This window comes from Melanerpes formicivorus, unplaced genomic scaffold, assembly GCF_026170545.1.
Source record: "Melanerpes formicivorus ecotype bairdi unplaced genomic scaffold, bMelFor1.0.p_v2 SCAF_24, whole genome shotgun sequence".
In the NCBI taxonomy this organism is placed as follows: domain Eukaryota; kingdom Metazoa; phylum Chordata; class Aves; order Piciformes; family Picidae; genus Melanerpes; species Melanerpes formicivorus.
Window position 1 is genome coordinate 6,053,605 of NW_027142376.1, and position 19,465 is coordinate 6,073,069.

The following is a 19,465-nucleotide window of genomic DNA, read 5'->3' on the forward strand; positions in this document are numbered from 1 at the left end:
CTTACTGCTTCCCACAGGGACCATCTGTCCTTTCCATCCACATCTGTGAGAGTGAGACTGTTGGAACAAATAATCCTAAGGGCAACATCCTTCTGGCAGTGTGAGCTAGCACAAGGTGGAAATGAATGGGGGTTAGGGGCTTTTGGTGTCCAGGTTCAGCACTAAGAAGTTTGGGAAGGAAGGAACAGGGTCATAAGCACTGGCTGCTGATTGCCACCAGCTTGAGATGACTTTGTGCTCAAGCTATCCACTTCAGCTTGAGGTGCAAATCTTTGGTGCTTCCTTGGAGTGAGCCTGAAAGGTCCAATCCATCCAAAACCTCCTTGCATAGAACAGGCTGAAAAGAGGCAGACAAAGATGGTTCTCTGTCATTTTATTTACTTAATTATTCCCTTACTTCTTTGGGGCATTGTTTGCTGGTTTCCAAAACCAAAACTGAGTCTCTGGCATGGCCTGAAGGATAATTTTAGTGCAGAGGGTGAAACCTAAGCCTCTCCTTCAGCATGACATGGGCTGTGACACAGAGCTGGCAACTCAGCTGCTGCTGTTTGAGGAATGTCAAAGTTGTTTATCAGTGCTGGGCAAGCATGGGAAAAACTCCAGCAGGGAGAGACCAGCAGCCTTGCCTTGCCAGGCTCCTCTCCTCTCCTCTCCTCTCCTCTCCTCTCCTCTCCTCTCCTCTCCTCTCCTCTCCTCTCCTCTCCTCTCCTCTCCTCTCCTCTCCTCTCCTCTCCTCTCCTCTCCTCTCCTCTCCGAACCTCTCCTCTCCGAACCTCTCCTCTCCTCTCCGAACCTCTCCTCTCCTCTCCTCTCCTCTCCGAACCGAACCTCTCCTCTCCTCTCCTCTCCTCTCCTCTCCGAACCTCTCCTCTCCTCTCCTCTCCTCTCCTCTCCGAACCTCTCCTCTCCGAACCTCTCCTCTCCTCTCCGAACCTCTCCTCTCCTCTCCGAACCTCTCCTCTCCGAACCTCTCCTCTCCGAACCTCTCCTCTCCGAACCTCTCCTCTCCTCTCCGAACCTCTCCTCTCCTCTCCTCTCCTCTCCTCTCCTCTCCTCTCCTCTCCTCTCCTCTCCTCTCCTCTCCTCTCCCCTCCCCTCCCCTCCCCTCCCCTCCCCTCCCCTCTCCTCTCCTCTCCTCTCCTCTCCTCTCCTCTCCTCTCCTCTCCTCTCCTCTCCTCTCCTCTCCTCTCCTCTCCTCTCCTCTCCTCTCCCCTCCCTCTCCCCTCCCTCTCCCTCTCCCTCTCCCTCTCCCTCTCCCTCTCCCTCTCCCTCTCCCTCTCCCTCTCCCTCTCCCCTCAAGCCCCTTCAGTGAAGGCTGAGATGAGGCAAATGAAGGGTGATGGCTGGATGCTGAGCACATGAACAACAACCCCAGTGCAAAATGTGCACTGCTGGGCTCTTTGTCCTTCCTTCAAACAAAACCTCACACTGGAAGCAGGTGCAGCATTTCATTCAGGACAGTTTCAGGCTCTATGCTGAAATGCCCATGTCACACCAAGTGGACCTTTACCCTGGGATGTGTTAAACCAGCAAGGTTTGGAAATGTACCCCAGCAGCTTCACAGCAAGCAGCTCAGCATTCTTATTCTACATACCTGTCACTCTTCTCTGAGACTGCTCTTTGGATCACAACCTTTTCTCCCTCTCCTCTTACTGTTTAAAGAGCCTTCCAAGCTTGCTTCATTTGCTTCTATGCCTGAGTGCAGGTGTGAAGATTGCATCTGCATGTGTTCAAGCCCATGCTGTACTCTAAGCCTCCTGGAAAGGTAGTTGAGGAAGACCTTGAGCTCTCTACAGTCAAGGGCCTCTGCCTTGTTGTGTGGGTGCTCTTCTGAGATCTTTATTCCTCACAGCTAGGGAGCAGGCAATTAGCTGATGATTTCCTGACATGCTTTTCTGTCCTTGTGGGACAGACAGCTTGCCTCCAGCATCAGGTTGTGGCTGGGAATGCAGGAGACGCAGGAGCAACTCTGAGACCTCTCAACAACTGGGATTTTGCAGCACCAGCAATTGCCCCTGAGCCAGTGCTGCTCTCACCTACCTGTAGTTCAGTGCATTCTGCTCTCTCCTTTGGTTATGGCTGGCACTGCTCTGGCACTCGAGATGAGACTACTGACTCCAGGTCAGATCCAATAGGTTTGCAGGTGCTGAGCTCTTACTGCAATAAATGCCAAGTGAGAGTTGTTCAAGTTGTAGTGGAAGTGGACTCCCCTGGCTGTAGGAAGTGACAGGGTGGTGGGGAAAGACAGGCAAGGTTGCAAGGAGTTAAGTGTGAGCACCAGAATGAAATAAACTTCAAGGTGGAAAACGGGAATGTCACTGAGGTGCCTCAAAACAGGCCCATTGCATTGTTTTGAGCTGTCTTGATGAACATTTACTTTGTCCATGGATTATTGTATTTCTTCTTGGAAGCTGGCATGCCCTGCTGCCTAAATGGCAGCACTTCCACAGCATGCACCATGGCTTGAAGCAGCAAAATCTGTCCCCAATACTAGAGTTAAGCAAACTGTTAAAGTAGGCACTGAACCAACTGCCCACATCTCCTCCCCAAACCCAAACTAAACCTCTTTTGAGGTTCAGGAATGTTTGGTTAACTTTAAATAAAACAATGTTGTGCTTCTACACATCCTGCTTTCAGCGAAGCCTCCAAGCAGGCAGATCTGTGTTTGCACTGCCTCTGGCCCAGCTGAAACCAGGAGGCACTGGAAATCTCACAAACCCAGCTTTGGCTCACAGGCTATCCAGCTCCCCTCACTCTTGCCTGAGAGAGCACAATGTAACCCCTGCACATGGCAACTGATTGTGAATTTTCCACCAGGTAACACTGAGGTTCTGGAGCATGTCCAGGGAAGGGCAATGAGGCTGGAGAAGGGCCTGAAGCACCTGGGCTATGAGTAGCATCTGAGGGAGCTGGGGGTGTTCAGTTTGGAGAAGAGGAGGCTAAGGGGGCTGAGGCTACTCTCTACAGCTCCTTGAAGGGAGGTTGGAGTGAGGAGGGGGCAGCTTCTGCTTCTTGGTGGCAAGGGACAGGAGCAGAGGCAATGGTTCCAAGCTGCACCAGGGGAGGTTCAGGCTGGAGACTAGGAAATATTTCTTCCCAGAGAGGATTCTCAGCCATTGGAATGTTCTGCCCAGGGCACTGCCAGAGTCACCCTCCCTGGGGGTGTTCCAGCAGTGTGTGGACTTGGTGCTTAGGGACATGATTTAGTGCTGGGCCTTCAGTGCTGGATGATCTTTGAGGTCTCTTCCAACCAGATGCATTCTGTGATTCTGTGAAGACAAAAGCACTCTTGTGGTACATGGCAACAACCCAGAGCAAATGGTAATAAAGATACCCAACCAGGCACACGTATGTGGTGCTTCTTATTTGGGCTGTGGCTAATTCAAAACACATAATTCCAAACTGGGTTGCCCACCAGCTCTTTGAGGACTCTATTGAATTTCAGAGCACAAGCACGAGGCTGCCAGCCTGGTTTCCAGAGGTACGTGTTTCACCACGCAACGCTGCCCTGCAGGTCACTACAACACTTTTAAAGCACTTCTGCATAGCAGCCTTTTGCAAATCCATATTTAAAGGAGCACTGAATGTTACTGCTAGAAATGATCTCACTGTCAGCAAAAGAGAACACAAGCACCCTGCTCACTCAGCTGTCTGCTCTGCTGTCCCAAGTACCACAGTGCCATGGCTTCATGTTTGCTGGCCAAATTAATGATAGTTTCCAGGTTCTAACGAGACAGAGATGAAGCACTGCACGTTGGCATCACCTTTGTGAGAACCTGATGCAGTTGGCATTTCAGTTGCCACAAAGAATACAAAAGTGACAGACTAAATGCACTCAGAGAAACCCAACCCTTCTGCCGTGGCCAAAGTTTCAGTGCCTGACCTAAGATTTTGGATGGACTACCTCCACTTTAGCAGGTGCCTGCCCATGCTTTCCTCAGGGGCAAGACAAAGCAAAATGCCCTTTTGCCCACAAGTGTGAAAGCAAAATAATCACTGTGCCACTTCCTTACATGCCAAAACCTATGAGCATTGAAAGCACTAAACCTGCCCAGTGGCTCCCCTCCAGACACACCCACCTTCCCAGTGCTGCACTGCTTTAGGCCAGACCACTTCTGGAGCAAACAACCCCCCAACACATGTAAGGGGTCAAGAATCTGGCTTTAATCACACTGGTAAATAACAAATAAAATGCAGTCCTACACACACAGAAGCAGCCAATTAATTTCACTTGGTGAAAGTGCAAGACCCATCAGCATCCCACACCTCCGAGAGCCTGGAGGTGCATGAATCGTAAAATGGTTTGGGTTTGAAGGCACATCCAGCAGTCATCCAGTCCAACCCTTCTGCAGTCAGCAGGGACATTCTCCACTAGACCAGGCTTCTCAGAGCCTTGTTGAGCCTGACCTTGAGTATCTCCAGGAACGGGGACTCAAGCACCGCCCTGGGCTACCTGTTCCAGTGTTCCACCACCCTCGTGGTAAAGAACTTCCTCCTAACATCCAATCTAAATCAGCTCTCCTCTACTTTCACACCACTGCCCCTCAACCTGGCCCTGCAGGCCTTTGTAAACAGTCCCTCTGCAGCCTTCCTGTAGTCCCCTTCAGGTACTGGCAGGCTGCTATTAGGTCTCCCTGGGGCCTCCTCTTCTCCAGGCTGAACACTCCCAGCTCCCTCAGCCTATCCTTCTAGCAGAGGTATTCCAACCCTCTGATCATTTTTGTGGCCCTCCTCTGGACCCACTCCATCAGGTCCATCTCCTAAAGCAAAACATGTGCACTTCCCATGCTTTTTTGGTTAGTTATTTATTCCCTTTTAGGAGACTTTCACTCTGCCCACCACATAATCACAGAATGGTAGGGGCTGGAGGGACCTCTGGGGATCATTTAGTCCAACCCCCCCTGCTAAAGCATATTTGCCTAGAGCAGGTTGCATAGGATTGTGTTCAGGCAGGTTCTGAATGTCTCCAGAGAAGGGCACTCTGCAACCTCCCTGGGCAGCCTGTTCCACACTTTTGAGTAAGGAGTTCAGAAAGTAGTTATAAACCATTAAAGCTGTTTAGAGAGCAGTATCTCTTAGCCTCTTTGCATAGCTTAAAGCTGGTATTGCCTTCAAGAGCAGGTGCTGAAGTAAAACATGACTGACAAATGCCTCATCAGACCCTGCTCCAACACTTCACCAGAAGTGCAGCAGGTGCAAGAGAACTTTGGCTTGTTCTTTTCTTTTTAGGGGGGGGAGAGGGGTGTACCTTGCCCTCCTTCCCTTTCATGCCAGTCACCAAAGAATCAGCAGTGCTTTAAGCATGTCAGCTAGCATTACATGAATAGAGCTACTCCAGTTTCCTTTCAGGCAGGAAAAAAATCAGCTCAAGACATTCCACTGCCAGCTTTCTGAAGGGCAAGGAGCTAAAACACACAAAGCAAACCCAACCCACGAGAGTGAATTTCCCTGCCTTTGATGTACACACTTTAAATGGGCAGTTTGGGAGCCAGGGATGAGGTCTTACCCAGGACATATTTCCTTTTCCCTCAAGTCCCCCAAAAGTAACAACACCAGCATCAAGCTTTTCCTTCTAGATGTTACATTTATTGCAGCCTGCTTCTGCTTTGCCTTCTTTAAAAAAATAAATAGTGAAGCCTCTGCAAAAGGAAGCTCAGTCACAGCTTAAATAAAGAGTAGCTATGAATACTATCTTAGTGGTAAGTACATAATGCTGCAAGTGCACCACTGGACAGATTAATGTGATGGAAGAGCTCTTTTGTGTTCCGTATTTTGCTCAGTTAAATGTTTATATTCTCTTTCAAGTGAAAACTTACAATTCCCACAGTAAGCTTGGAAAATTGGATTAGACCTCAGCAGCTGACAATTAAAAGCCACACTCTTGGCTACTGTCTGCTTCCCAGGGGCAGCCAGTGTCCATAATCAGCATTCATCTTCCATCTTCCTCAGCTGGGCTGTCTGGCAGGTGCTGGGTGGGGTGAAGACGGAGGGGTCAGCAATGCCCAGCTGCAGGTCAAAGAAGCGAGTGGAGGTGGTCACGCTGTAGTTCTTCGTGTAGGTTTCCTGCACTGGGTAACAGTCTTTGACTGTGTAAACACCGACCCAGGACTCCACTGCAACCAAGCACAAATGTGGCTACTTTAGAGAACAGGAATCAATTCATGTGGTATGATGATGCCAGTCCAAAAAAAAAACCCCAACACAACCCACCATGACCATTCTTCAAGCAAAGCTTTGAGGCTGGAACTGCCTCTCCTGGAGTACTGTGTCCAGTTCGGGAGCCACTATTACAAGAAAGAGCTGGGGGTGCTGGAGTGTGTCCAGAGAAGGGCCACGAGGATGAGCAGAGGGCTGGAGCTGCTCTGCTAAGAGGACAGACTGAGGGAGTTGGGGCTGTTCAGTCTGGAGAAGAGAAGGCTCCAAGGAGACCTTCTTCTGGCCTTGCAGTATCTGAAGGGGGCTACAAGACAGCTGGGGAGGGACTTTTGAGGGTGTCAGGGAGTGACAGGACTGGGAGGTATGGAACAAAACTAGAAATGGGTAGATTCAGCTTGGATGTTAGGAAGAAGTTGTTCCCCATGAGGGTGGTGAGAGACTGGCACAGGTTGCCCAGGGAGGTGGTGGAAGCCTCATCCCTGGAGGTTTTGAAGGCCAGGCTGGATGTGGCTGTGAGCAAGCTGCTGTAGTGTGAGGTGTCCCTGGCCATGGCAGGGGGGTTGGAACTGGCTGATCCTTGAGGTCCCTTCCAACCCTAACAATTCTATGATTCTATAGGTCTGTCTGTACACATGGCAGCACTAAGAAAGGCCATAAAGCTGGAATAATGTGTGGACACTACAATGATATTATATTATCTACTTTATATATGTTATCTATATCTGTCTGTATATATTGTTAAATATAAACAATATTTGAATGGTTTCCCAGGGAGGTAGTTGAGGTCCCATCCCTATTCATGAGGTCTGTGGTGATGGGTTGGACTTGGTGATCTTTGAGGTCTCTTCCAACCTTGGTGATTCTGTGATTCTCTGTGACTCTGTGAGATATTCCAGGTGAGGCTGGACAGGGCTCTGGGCAACCTGATCTAGTTGGGGATGCCCCTGCTGACTGCAGAGGGGGTTGCACTGGATGGCCTCCGGAGGTCCCTTCCAAACCAAATCATTCTATGATTCTATGAGCATATGTCTTCAGGACATCCTGATAGAGCAAAACCATTCTGACCTTGATGAGTTTGGCTTTGAGTATCCAGACATGGAAGCTTCATTTCCTCAGTTCCATCAGAATTTTTAATAGAAACCTAAGGTCAAAGATGATGTTACTGAGGTAGCCCAGAGCTCCACACTGAAATCTTGGTCATTTTAACAGAAATATAGTTTCTAGCATCCCAGCCAATAGGAGGGGAAAGGTAAATGAGTAGACGACTTTAAGACATCTTTGCTATGAATGACCCCAGAGAAAAGCATTGGAAATACAGTATCACAGTATCACACAGTATTACCAAGGTTGGAAGAGGCCTCGAGGATCATCGAGACCAACCTATCAACACAGACCTCATGACCAAGTGCCACATCCAATCCCCTCTTGAATACCTCCAGGGATGGTGACTCCACCACCTCCCTGGGCAGCACATTCCAATGGCTAATGACTCTCTCAGTGAAGAACTTTCTCCTCACCTCCAGCCTAAACTTCCCCTGGCACAGCTTGAGACTGTGTCCCCTTGTTCTGGTGCTGGTTGCCTGGGAGAAGAGACCAATCCCTTCCCTGCTACAACCACCTTTCAGGTAGTTGTGGAGGGCAATGAGGTCACCCCTGAGCCTCCTCTTCTCCAGGCTAAGCAACCCCAGCTCCCTCAGCCTCTCCTCATAGGGCTTGTGCTCAAGGCCTCTCCCCAGCCTTGTTGCCCTTCTCTGGACACATTCAAGTGTCTTGATGTCCTTCTTAAACTGAGGGGCCCAGAACTGGACACAGCACTCAAGGTGCAGCCTAACCAATGCAGAGTACAGGGGCACAATGACTTCCCTGCTCCTGCTGGCCACACTATTCCTAATGCAGGCCAGGATGCCATTGGCCTTCTCGGCCACCTGGGCACACTGCTGGCTCATGTTTAGGCAGCTGTCAATCAGCACCCCCAGGTCCCTCTGTGTTTGGGAGCTCTCCAGCCACTCTGACCCCAGCCTGTAGCACTGCATGGGATTGCCATGGCCAAAGTGCAGCACCCGGCACTTGGACTTGTTGAATGCCATCCTGTTGGACTCTGCCCATCTGTCCAGTCAGTCGAGGTCCCTCTGCAGAGCATTTCTACTCTCTAACTGACCAACATCTGCTCCTAACTTGGTGTCATCTGCAAACCTGCTGATGACTGACTCAATCCCCTCATCCAGATCATCAATGAAGATGTTAAAGAGGATGGGGCCCAGCACTGATCCCTGGGGCACACCACTGGTGACTGGCTGCCAGCTGGATGTGGCACCATTCACCACCACTCTCTGGGCTCGGCCCTCCAGCCAGTTCCTAACCCAGCACAGAGTGTGGTGGTCCAAGCCACGAGCTGAAAAATGACACATCATTAACTGGACATTAAGCTCCACAGAAGTTCCCAAAATACAGGATCTGAAAAACAAAATTCCTGGAGTAAGTGAAAATTTGCCTCTTCTAGAATACCATAGGTAAGATGAAACTAGTTACAGACGTCTTAGAATCACAGGACAATAAAATGCATTGTCTTGGAAGGGACCTGTCAAGGTCATTTATTCCTCTCCCTCTGCAGCAGCAGGGTCATCTGCAACTAGAGCAGGTTGCTCAGAGCCCCTTGGAGCCTGATCTTGAATGTCTTTAGGGATGGGGCCTCCACCACCTCCCTGGGCAACCTGTTCCAGTGTTCTGCTACCTTCATAATAAGGAGCTTCTTCCTAATGTCCAATCTAAATCTACCCTTTTCTAGTTTAAAACCATTGCCCTGTGTCCTAGAGCTGTGTGCCATTGTAAACAGTCACTCACTGCCTTTCTTGTAGGCCCCCTTCAAATGCTGGAAGCCTGCTCTAAGGTCTCCCCATAGCCTTCTCTACAATCTTACCTTCATTTCCTACTTCATTATTCCTACTTTTAGAATAGAATAGAATAGAATAGACCAGGTTGGAAGACATTCCAGATCATCACATCCAACCCATCAACCAATCCAACCCACCTAAACAACTAAACCCACCTAAACCACCAAGCACCCCATCAAGTCTCCTCCTGAACACCTCCAATGATGGTGACTCCACCACCTCCCCGGGCAGCCCATTCCAATGGGCAATCACTCTCTCTGTGTAGAACTTCTTCCTAACATCCAGCCTAAACCTCCCCTGGCACAGCCTGAGACTGTGTCCTCTTGTTCTGGTGCTGGCTGCCTGGGAGAAGAGACCAACATCTGCCTGTCTACAACCTCCCTTCAGGTAGTTGTAGACAGCAATAAGGTCACCCCTGAGCCTCCTCTTCTCCAGGCTAAGCAACCCCAGCTCCCTCAGCCTCTCCTCACAGGGCTGTGTTCCAAGCCCCTCACCATCTTTGTTGCCCTTCTCTGGACACGCTCCAGCAAGTCAACCTCCTTCCTAAACTGAGGAGCCCAGAACTGGACACAGTACTGAAGATGTGGCCTAAGCAGTGCAGTGTACAGGGGGAGAATGACCTCCCTGCTCCTGCTGGCCACGCTGTTCCTGATGCAGGCCAGGATGCCATTGGCCCTCTTGGCTGCCTGGGCACACTGCTTTTATTCAAGGAGGCAATATTTTGCCCTGGTGAAATGCTCAAGTTCATATATTTGATGTCCAGAGCCCCAGTTATTGCATTAGCTGACTAGACCCATAAATTTCATGGGACTTTAAAAATTGCTTTTTATAGTTGTCTAGGTCATCAGTAAACCATTGAAGAGACTGAAGCCAATGTGCTAATAAGCTGCTATGCATCCAAACCCTCACATATTGTACCTTGGAAAAATTCAACCTACTTCCTTTTATATTGCAGGTATTCAGCTGCCAAGTGCAGCAGATGTTCCTTGCTAGTTTAATCCATAACAAACCTTGGCTGCATGGTAAGGATGTGGATAGTAAGGATGTGGATATTTATTAAGGATTAAGGATGTGGATATTAAGGATGTCCATTGCTGCAGAGCCATGCACTGGATGTATTCTGTGCTAACACTCAGAGTGAAGACACAGACTGAGACCTGCTTTGTTTCTATTATGTAGAAACTATACTATTATGTCCTCTACTTTTGAGGACATCCCCAATTACATCACCACTTCTTCTCTAGATGTATTTTGGAGACAGGCTGCTGGGTTCAGCTGCAAAAGGATGCTGTTCCATGCCAAAATCTGTATGACACGAACTAAACCACAGTCAAATCCTTTGGGCATATTTGATCCTGCTAAGAAATACTTTCTTAATAAAATCCATTGAAAACAAAAAAGCAATTGATAACCAAAAGCATTGATAACCAAAAGCATTGATAACCAAATGCACTGATAACAAAAAGCACTGATAATGAAATGCACTGATAACCAAATGCATTTATAACGAAATGCATTGATAAAAGAAAGCATTGATAACCAAATGCATTGATAACTAAAAGCATTGATAACCAAATGCATTGATGACAAAATGCATTGATAACCAAAAGCATCGATAACCAAATGCATTGATAACCAAATGTATTGATAGCAGAAAGCATTGATAACAAAAAGCATTGATAACCAAATGCACTAACCAAATGCACTCATAACAAAAAGCATTGATAACCAAAAGCATTGATAGCCAAAAGCACTGATAACCAAATGCACTGATAACCAAAATGTTACAAAGAAATCTTTCCCAGCAAGAGAGATTGACCATTGGGACGTGCTGCCCAGGGAGGTGGTGGAGTCACCATCACTGGAGGTGTTTAAAAGGAGGCTGGATGAGGCACTTGGTGCCATGGTTTAGTTGATTAGATGGTGTTGGGTGATAGGTTGGACTTGATGACCTCAAAGGTCTTTTCCAACCTGATTAATTCTGTATGTTTATTCTGTGTATTTTAAAAGCACTGACAATAAAGTGTATTGATAGCAAAATGCATTGATAACAAACAGCACTGATAACAAAATTATATGCTGCACAAAGGTTAGATTTATTGTTTCTCCCCCAGACTTTAAAGAAACATGGAATAATGCCTAATTTTATTTCTCCCTGGGTAGCAGAGACAAGAGTTGTTATCATCAAGCTGAAACAGAAGCATGCACCTACATTTCCTGGCTGGTTTTCTGTCAGACCATTCCTGTACCATGATTTGATCTCCAGGTCCCCCAATGTAGTACTGATCTTCGTAAGTTGAATTGGCAGGAATATCGTATGGGTCCCAGGGCTCTGTCAGAGCAGTCTTCGAGCAGAGCTTTGTGACTTGTTCAATCTGGAACATCACTGCATCTTTGTAGAGCAAAATGTACTCAAAGAATCTGAAACAGTAATAAAAAAAACCATAACACCAAAAACCCAATGAATACATCACAGCACATTAGAGGTTGGAAGGAACCTCCAGAGATCATCCAGTCCAAACCCCCTTGCCAGAGCAGCATCACCCAGGGCAGGCTGCACAGGAATGCACCCAGGTGGGGTTGGAAAGTCTCCAGAGAAGGAGACTCCATAACCCCTCTGGGCAGCCTGCTCCAGGGCTCTGTCACCCTCATGTTGAGCTGAAACCTTCTCTGTTCCAGTTTCTATCCATTGTTCCTTATTGCTGTGCACCACCCAAAAGAGCTTGGCCCCCTCCACTTGACCCCCACCCCTCAGATATTGATAGACATTGATCAGATCCCTTTCAGCCTAAACAGTCTCCAGACTAAACAGCCCCAGGGCTCTCAGTCTCTCTTCACAGGGGAGATGCTCAAGTCCCCTAGGCATCCTCCTGGCTCTCCCTTGGACTCTCTCCAGCAGGTCTCTGTCTCTCTTGAACTGGGGAGCGCAAGACTGGACACAGGATTGCAGCTGTGGTCTCAGCAGGGCAGAGCAGAGGGGGAGAAGAACCTCCCTAGCCCTGCTGACCACACTTTCCTTGCTGCACCCCAGGATGCCATTGGCTCTCTTGGCCACCAGGGCACATTGCTGGACTTGCTGTCCACGAGCACTCCAAGGTCTTTCTCTGTGGAGCTGCCTTAAAACACTCCTGCTTCTGTGATGACTCTTACCAACCAAAAGGTTGCCCAGGGGGGTAGCTGAGGTCCCATCCCTGGAGATATTGAAAGTAAGGCTCAACAGGGCTCTGGGCAACCTGATCCAGCTGAGGATGTCCCTGCTGACTGCAGAGGGGGTTAGACTGGATGACCTCTGGAGGTCCCTTCCAACCCAGACCAGTCTATGATCCAAGCTTTAAAGAGAGCTACTCCTCTGTGTGTCCTGGAAACAGCGAGCACAGAAATCTAAGACTACACAGGATCTGAGTTTAGCTGCCTGTGAAAGGAGAAAGAATAGAATAGAATAGAATAGAATAGAATAGAATAGAATAGAATAGAATAGAATAGAATAGAATAGAATAGAATAGAATAGAATAGACCAGGTTAGAAGAGACCTTCAAGATCATCACGTCCAACCTATCACCTAACACCACCCAATCAACTAACCCATGTAACCAAGCACCCTGTCAAGCCTCCTCCTGAACACCTCCAGTGACGGCGATTCCACCACCTCCCCAGGCAGCCCATTCCAATGGGCAATCACTCTCTCTGTGTAAAACTTCCTCCTGACCTCCAGCCTGAACCTCCCCTGGCGCAGCCTGAGACTGTGTCCTCTTGTTCTGGTGCTGGCTGCCTGGGAGAAGAGACCAACCTCTGCCTGTTTACAACCCCCCTTCAGGTAGTTGTACAGAGCAATAAGGTCACTCCTGAGTAAGTTGTTTTATAAAAAGAGCCAACATGAACAGCAAAATCTGCATTAATATGAAAATCACAATCTAGGGAAATAGTTTAAAATTATGTCTTTTTTTCTTTTCTTTTCTTCTTTTTTTTACCAGCCAAGTCCTGTGGACATCCAAGACCTAAGCCTCTGGTTTTTTTAGGTGCCTGGGATTTCATTGGCTGCTTGAGGGGAAGCACAGAGTCCTGAAAATAGGTCTTGGAAAAGAAAGAGAAGAGGAAATGATTTTTAATTAGCTTGTTTGGTGTTTTGTTTTGTTTTGTTTTGTTTTGTTTTGTTTCAGAAAAGGGAACATATTTGCAGCCTGTGCCCACCTGTAATGTTGCTTTTATAACCATCTCATCCCTTAAGCTGGAACTTCAAGAAAAACCCAAACAGTTCACTGGGGCACTTTCAAAGAGGTTTGGAGCAGTTACTTGGACAAGTTACCCTCTTTGCCTGACTGAGATTATTCCCCTACCTTTCCTACCCTATTCCATCCTACCCGGCCCTATACCTCACACTACACTCTTAACAGGATTGTCTTGTGGTCTTTAAGCAGGGGGTTGGAGCAGCTCTGCTACGAGGCCAGGCTGAGGGAGCTGGGGGTGTTCAGCCTGGAGAAGAGAAGGCTCTGGTGAGACCGAATAGCAGGCTGCCAGTACCTGAAGGGGGCTACAAGAAGGCTGCAGAGGGACTGTTTGCAGAGGCCTGTGGTCACAGGACCAGGGGCAATGGTTTGAAATTAAAGGAGATTGAATGTTTGGAACAAATTCTCTACCATGAGAGTGGTGGAACACTGGAATAGGTTGCCCAGTGAGGTGGTTGAGGCCCCATCCCTGGAGATATTCGAGGTCAGGCTCTGAGCAACCTGATCTAGTGGAGGATGTCCCTGCTGACTGCAGGGGGCTTGGACCAGATGACCTTTGGAGGTCCTTTCCAACCCAAGCCATTCTATGATTCTAGATAATCCTTGCTTTGTCTCTGCCTGCAAATGGGTAAATTGCAGCCCATAAGGACACACTTGTGTGCTTCCATCCTATGCTTTGAAGAACTTCTTAACACTGGACCATATCCTGTGCAAATAATTCCATTGATTTTGCTGGAAGTAATGATGTCAGACAGGTGAGATATATGCTGCAGTCAGTACTCTCTTCTTCTGAGCTAAAGGAAGCTGAAGAAGAGACCTCTTGAATTCAACGCCAGGGCAGGATACCATGCCCACATGTCATGGGTGCCACACAATCAAGAGGTGGAGCACTTGAGCTGAAGGAGTGGGTGTGCATCCAAATACCAACCTACCTCTGACATTCCTCTTGAAATCTGGGGAGATGGTTAGAGGTGCCCCCCACTAGACAGCCTGGACAACACTTTTGGACTCTCAGGAAGTCCTAAACCCAGTAAACTTAACCAGTGACTTGTCTGCTGCATGGCTTTGTTCTGCATGTTATTAATGCAGTTCAAAACCACAAATTATTTTTAATACCTGTCAGGAGAAAAAAAGTCATTAGACTCAAGATCCTGCCTACCAGCTCTGTTTCAGGTACTCCTCCTGCACCAAGTCCCACCAAAAAGTGCCCTACAGAATCACAGAACATTTTGTGTTGCAGAAGACCTAGGAAGGTCATCTAGTCCAAAGTCCCTGCAGTGAGCAGGAATATCTTCAAGTAGATCAGGTTGTTCAGAGCCCCATCCAATCTGATCCTGAATGCTTCCAGGGATAGGGCTTCTGCCACCTCCCTGTGCCAGTGTTTCACCACCCTTATTGTGTGCTGAGGCCCTTCCCACCTCTCAGTCCTGAAGCACAGCAGCCTGCCCATCACCTAACACATCCACATGACTCCCAGGGTTCACTTCTGTGCTTCTGAAGTGAACTTCAAATCCAGAAGGAATTAGGTGCTTGCTGTCCAATTGCCTTTGCAGTGAGTCAGAGGAGCAGAGGTGCTGGCAGTGGCGTGCCAAGGCTGTGTGACGTGTCTAAGCACACCAGAGAAGGTCATTTGATGGAGAGAGGCACAATAATGGTCTGAGGCTAACAGGAATTCCTTGCATGCTAAATCTGGCTCTGCATCATTTCACCCTGTGAATTTGGACAAGTGACTTAGAGGACTGGAGCCTTAAAATGCCATTCTTGTTATTTGGGGTTTTTTTTGACTGCTGAAGCACTGAAGCTGTCACTAATCAGGGATCAAGAACCAGTTGTGTGAAGCACAGGATTAACAAAGAACAAAACCACAACTCCTGCCCCCAAAACCCCAAGGAATGATGGTTCTTGCAAAGCAGGAACCTTTCCTTTCCTGCAGAGACACACAGAGCTCCATGCATCCAGGGCTTTAACCTGTTGATTCAGTCTTCCCCAGCAGCAGCTACTGTATCCTTAAAGCTCCCCCTTGCTTTATATTGCCGAGGAAGCATGCTGGAACAAGTGAAATCTGCAAGCAAAGTGTGATGTATGATTTGTGTCAGAGCTACTCAGCAGGGAACAGCACTTGTTACTTAAATTACTGAGCTGAGGTCGCTGCAACTACTCCAAAGCTACCTTTGCTTTCTCTGCAGGGTTAACTAAAGGCTTGAAGCATCTGTTTACCTTTGGGGTGCTGCTTAATTCTTTGCCAGTTCTCTTTGTACAAAGGCATTTTTAAACACTCTGAAAGAAGTTACAAGTGTAACTAAAAATACCTCTGTGTGTGTGTCCCCCCCAAATCCTCTGTCCCAGTGTGCACGGACATCTAAAACACGTTGTTCTTGAGTTAATGTGTACCCTCTTGACAACAACTCACAACAATTCCACTGTGTTTTACATACTGCTTATTGAAGGAAGGTTTCACAGAATCACAGAGTGTTAGGGGCTGGAGGGGACCTCAGAATCTCATCCAGTCCAACCCCCCTGCCAGAGCAGAATCACCAAGAGCAGGTCACACAGGAAGACATCCAGGTGGGTTTTGAAGGTCTCTAGAGAAGGAGACTCCACAACCCCCCTGGGCAGCCTGTTCCAGGGCTCTGTCACCCTCACAGGGAAAAAAAAAATCTGTTTCCACAGAACTTCCTCTGCCTCAGCTTCCACCACTGCCCCTTGTGCTATCATTGAGCATCACCCAGCAGAGCCTGGCTCCAAGCCTCTGGGCACTCACCCTGCACAGCTTTATCAACATGAATGAGGTCACCTCTCAGTCTACTAGTATCATAGTATCATAGTATGAGTCAGGGTTGGAAGGGACCACAAGGATCATCTAGTTCCAACCCCCCTGCCATGGGCAGGGACACCCCACACTAGATCAGCCTGGCCAGAGCCTCATCCAGCCTGGGCTTAAACACCTCCAGGGACGGGGCCCCAACCACCTCCCTGGACAACCCATTCCAGGGCTTCACCACTCTCATGGGGAAGAACTTCCTCCTCACATCTAGCCTGAATCTCCCCACCTCCAGCTTCATTCCATTCCCCCTAGTCCTATCACTACCTGAGATCCTGAGAAGTCCCTCCCCAGCCTTCCTGTCTCCTCTTCTCCAAGCCACGGAACCTTCAGCTCCCTCAGTCTCCCCGTAAGGAAGATGTTCTACTCCCCAAGTAATTTTCATGGCTCTGTGCTGGACTCTTTCAAGTAATTCCCTGAGGTCCTTCTTGAACTGAAGGGCTCAGAACTGGACACAATACTCCAGATGCAGCCTCACCAGGGCAGAGTAGAGGGGGAAGAGAATATTGAGCGAATAGGAGGGGAATACTGTGAGAAGAGGAAGCTTTACTAGAAAGATGACTACAAAACCTCATCTCCTCATCTCTTCAGATGAAGCCCATTTTCAAGGGAGCAGAGCTGCCAAGCAGACAGTTGATAAACACTCATCAGGTCAGGAACATTCATCTGCTGTTGGAAAGCCCTGGCGAGCTCCTTTCAGAAGGGAGAAGCATTCGTTTGTCAGTGGATTTCTGGGAACTCCTTTCCCCTTTCCCATGAAGTTTTCGGTAATTTCAGACTTGTGTTTTTCTTCTGGTGTATCAGACCTCAACAACAACAGTCATTTACCATCTCTGAGCTCACATGTTTGGCAGTGGTGCTGGCCTATGGTATATTGTACAAACAGAGGCTGGTGCAGATACATATGACAGTAAATGTAACCTGATACTGCGTAAAAGCAGTGTTTTTCAGTCTGACTTAAATCACTCACAGCTTGTAAAGGCCTTCTTGCCTTTTTTTTTTCTTTTTCTTTTTTCTTTTCTAGGCTACCAAGCTCCTTGTGTCAGGTATCTAATTACCAAGGTGTAGGAGGAACTTTGACAGCACGACCCATTTCTCAAGCAGAGAGAATTAGGCAGTTTAATTCCTGTTAATTATGAAGCTTGTGTGGAAGGAAAATCCTAAACACAGGAACCATAGAATGGTCCAGGATGGAAGGGACTTCCAAAAGTCATCCAGTCCAACCCCCTCTGCAGTCAGCAGGGACATCCTCAACTGGATCAGGTTGCCCAGAGCCTTGTTCAGACTCACCTTGAATATGTCCAGCGATGGGGCCTCAATCACCTCCCTGGGCAACCTGTTCCACTCTTCCACCTCTCTCATGGTAAAGAACTGGTTCCTAACATCCAATCTAGATCTGCTCTCCTCTAGTCTGAATCCATTGCTCCTTGTCCTATCCCTGCAGGCCTTTGCAAACAGTCTCTCTGCAGCCTTCTTGTAGCCCCCTTCAGGTACTGGCAGGCTGCTATCAGGTCTCCCAAGAGCCTTCTCTTCTCCAGTGGCAGAATCACCTCTCTGGGTCTGCTGGCAACACATCTTTTCATGCAGCCCAGGATGTGATTGGCCTTCTGGGCTGCAAGCTCACACAGTCAGAAGCAGGAAAGTCAAAGCTACCCTAGCGAGGGGATGACTTAGGGTTTTGTGACTTTAATTATCAAACTCAGTTGAAAAAAAAATGATGCAATGTCTTATTCTTCTAATTGTTTCCCCATCAATTAGATTAGCTACCCTGGCAAACACGAAGGGAAATTAAGCTCTTGAGCATTTCCCTTGCTGTCCCTTTTCGCCTCTTTGACACTCGATAATAATGAGTCTGATCCACCAAGCTGCACCCCTCAGAACAACACATTCTCACTGAAGTTGGAATTCAGGGAAAACAATAAAACATTGTGCTGAAGGGAGCTGTGTTTTGCTAGGGGCCAGGAGTTTCAGTGTCCTTAATGGAGAGCATCTGTGTGCTTCCACAATGGTACACTGGTGACTCGGAACCCTCGCTAGACAACAGCAGAGCTCAAAAGGAAAGGAATGGAAGATGTGGCCAGAAGACCAGAATGTTTTCCAGTGAATCAATGGAACCACCTCCTAGGGAATATGGTATATACACTAGTAAAACCACATGATATCAAAATATACTTGAGGTCTGCAATTATTCTCCTGTTCTGGGTTTGTAAAAAAGTTCAGTGCAGTGAGGCCCTGCTGCCCTGAGAGTACTACTAATAATAAAAGGTTACTGGAAAATCACAGCAGGACTTCAGAAGAAACCAAAAATAATGAGGAAGGCCAGGACTTGACTCTCAGTACACACTAAAGACCTTAGGAAGGGCAGAGTGATAAAAGAGGGAAATGACAAGAGCTATAGGATCATTCATCTATTATTTTTCTCCTCCTTTTTGTGTTATGTAAGGAAGGGAAGTAAATTACCCAATCAAAAGAGTGGATGTTCAAAACTGAGATATGGAAATGCTTCTTGGAGTGGGCACTTCTACTAACTTGGAAAAATGTATGCAAAAGGAAACTGAAATTTAACATGAGGAGATAGCCAGAAAAACAATGGTTGAGAGTTTGTCCAAGAAGACCAAAAAACCAACCCCACACCCCAACATAACAGATGTACCTGGGTTCCTGTTTGTAGTTCTACCTCTAGAGAGCTGCCAGAAGCCCACAGCTCACGCAACAGCAGCTGATGGGACCTGAGCAAAGCCAGGAGCAACAGAGGCTAAGACAGGCCCACAGGATGTTAGGGATTGGAAGGGACCTCTGGAGATCTTCCAGGCCAACCCCGTGCCAGAGCAGGACCAGAGAATCCAGCACAGGGCACACAGGAACACATCCACACAGGGACTGAAAGTCTCCAGAGAAGGAGACTCCACAACCTCTCCGGGCAGCCCGTTCCAGTGCTCTGTGACCCTCACAGTGAAGTTGAAGTGGAACCTCCTGTGCTGGAGTTTCCATCCATTGCCCCTTGTCCTACCCCAGGGCACAAGTAAGCAGAGGCTGTCCCTGTCCCTTCCTTCCTGACACTCAACCCTCAGATATTGATAGACATTGATGAGATCCCCTTTCAGTCTTCTCCTCTCCAGACTAAATAGTCCCAGGTCTCTCAACCTCTCCTCCCCAGGCAGTGCTGCAGTCCTTTCAGTATCCCTTGGACTCTCTCTAGCAGATCCCTGTCCCTCTTGAACAGAGGAGCCCAGAACTGGATGCAATATTCCAAGTGGGGCCTTAGCAGGGCAGCGTAGAGGGGGAGGAGACACTCTTCTTGAAAGACCCACCCCAGCTGTAAAAGAAGCCCTTAGGGAGCACCACAACCTGGGCAGGCAAACAGGGCATGCTGG

The 19,465-nt window shown here is 48.1% G+C and overlaps 1 protein-coding gene across 1 annotated transcript in view; it reads right to left on the reverse strand.

Annotated features, from left to right (window-relative positions):
• Positions 1-3,403: 3,403 nt before the first annotated feature.
• The window catches only part of EPDR1 (ependymin related 1), a 31,730-nt gene continuing 15,668 nt past the window's right edge, over positions 3,404-19,465 (reverse strand). Inside the window, exons 2-3 of the mRNA XM_068152727.1 lie at positions 11,260-11,468; positions 3,404-6,113 (exon numbers count right to left, since the gene is read on the reverse strand). Of these exons, the coding sequence (XP_068008828.1) occupies positions 5,923-6,113; positions 11,260-11,468 (400 nt within the window). The 3' untranslated portion in view covers positions 3,404-5,922. The remainder of the gene's footprint in view (positions 6,114-11,259; positions 11,469-19,465) is intronic.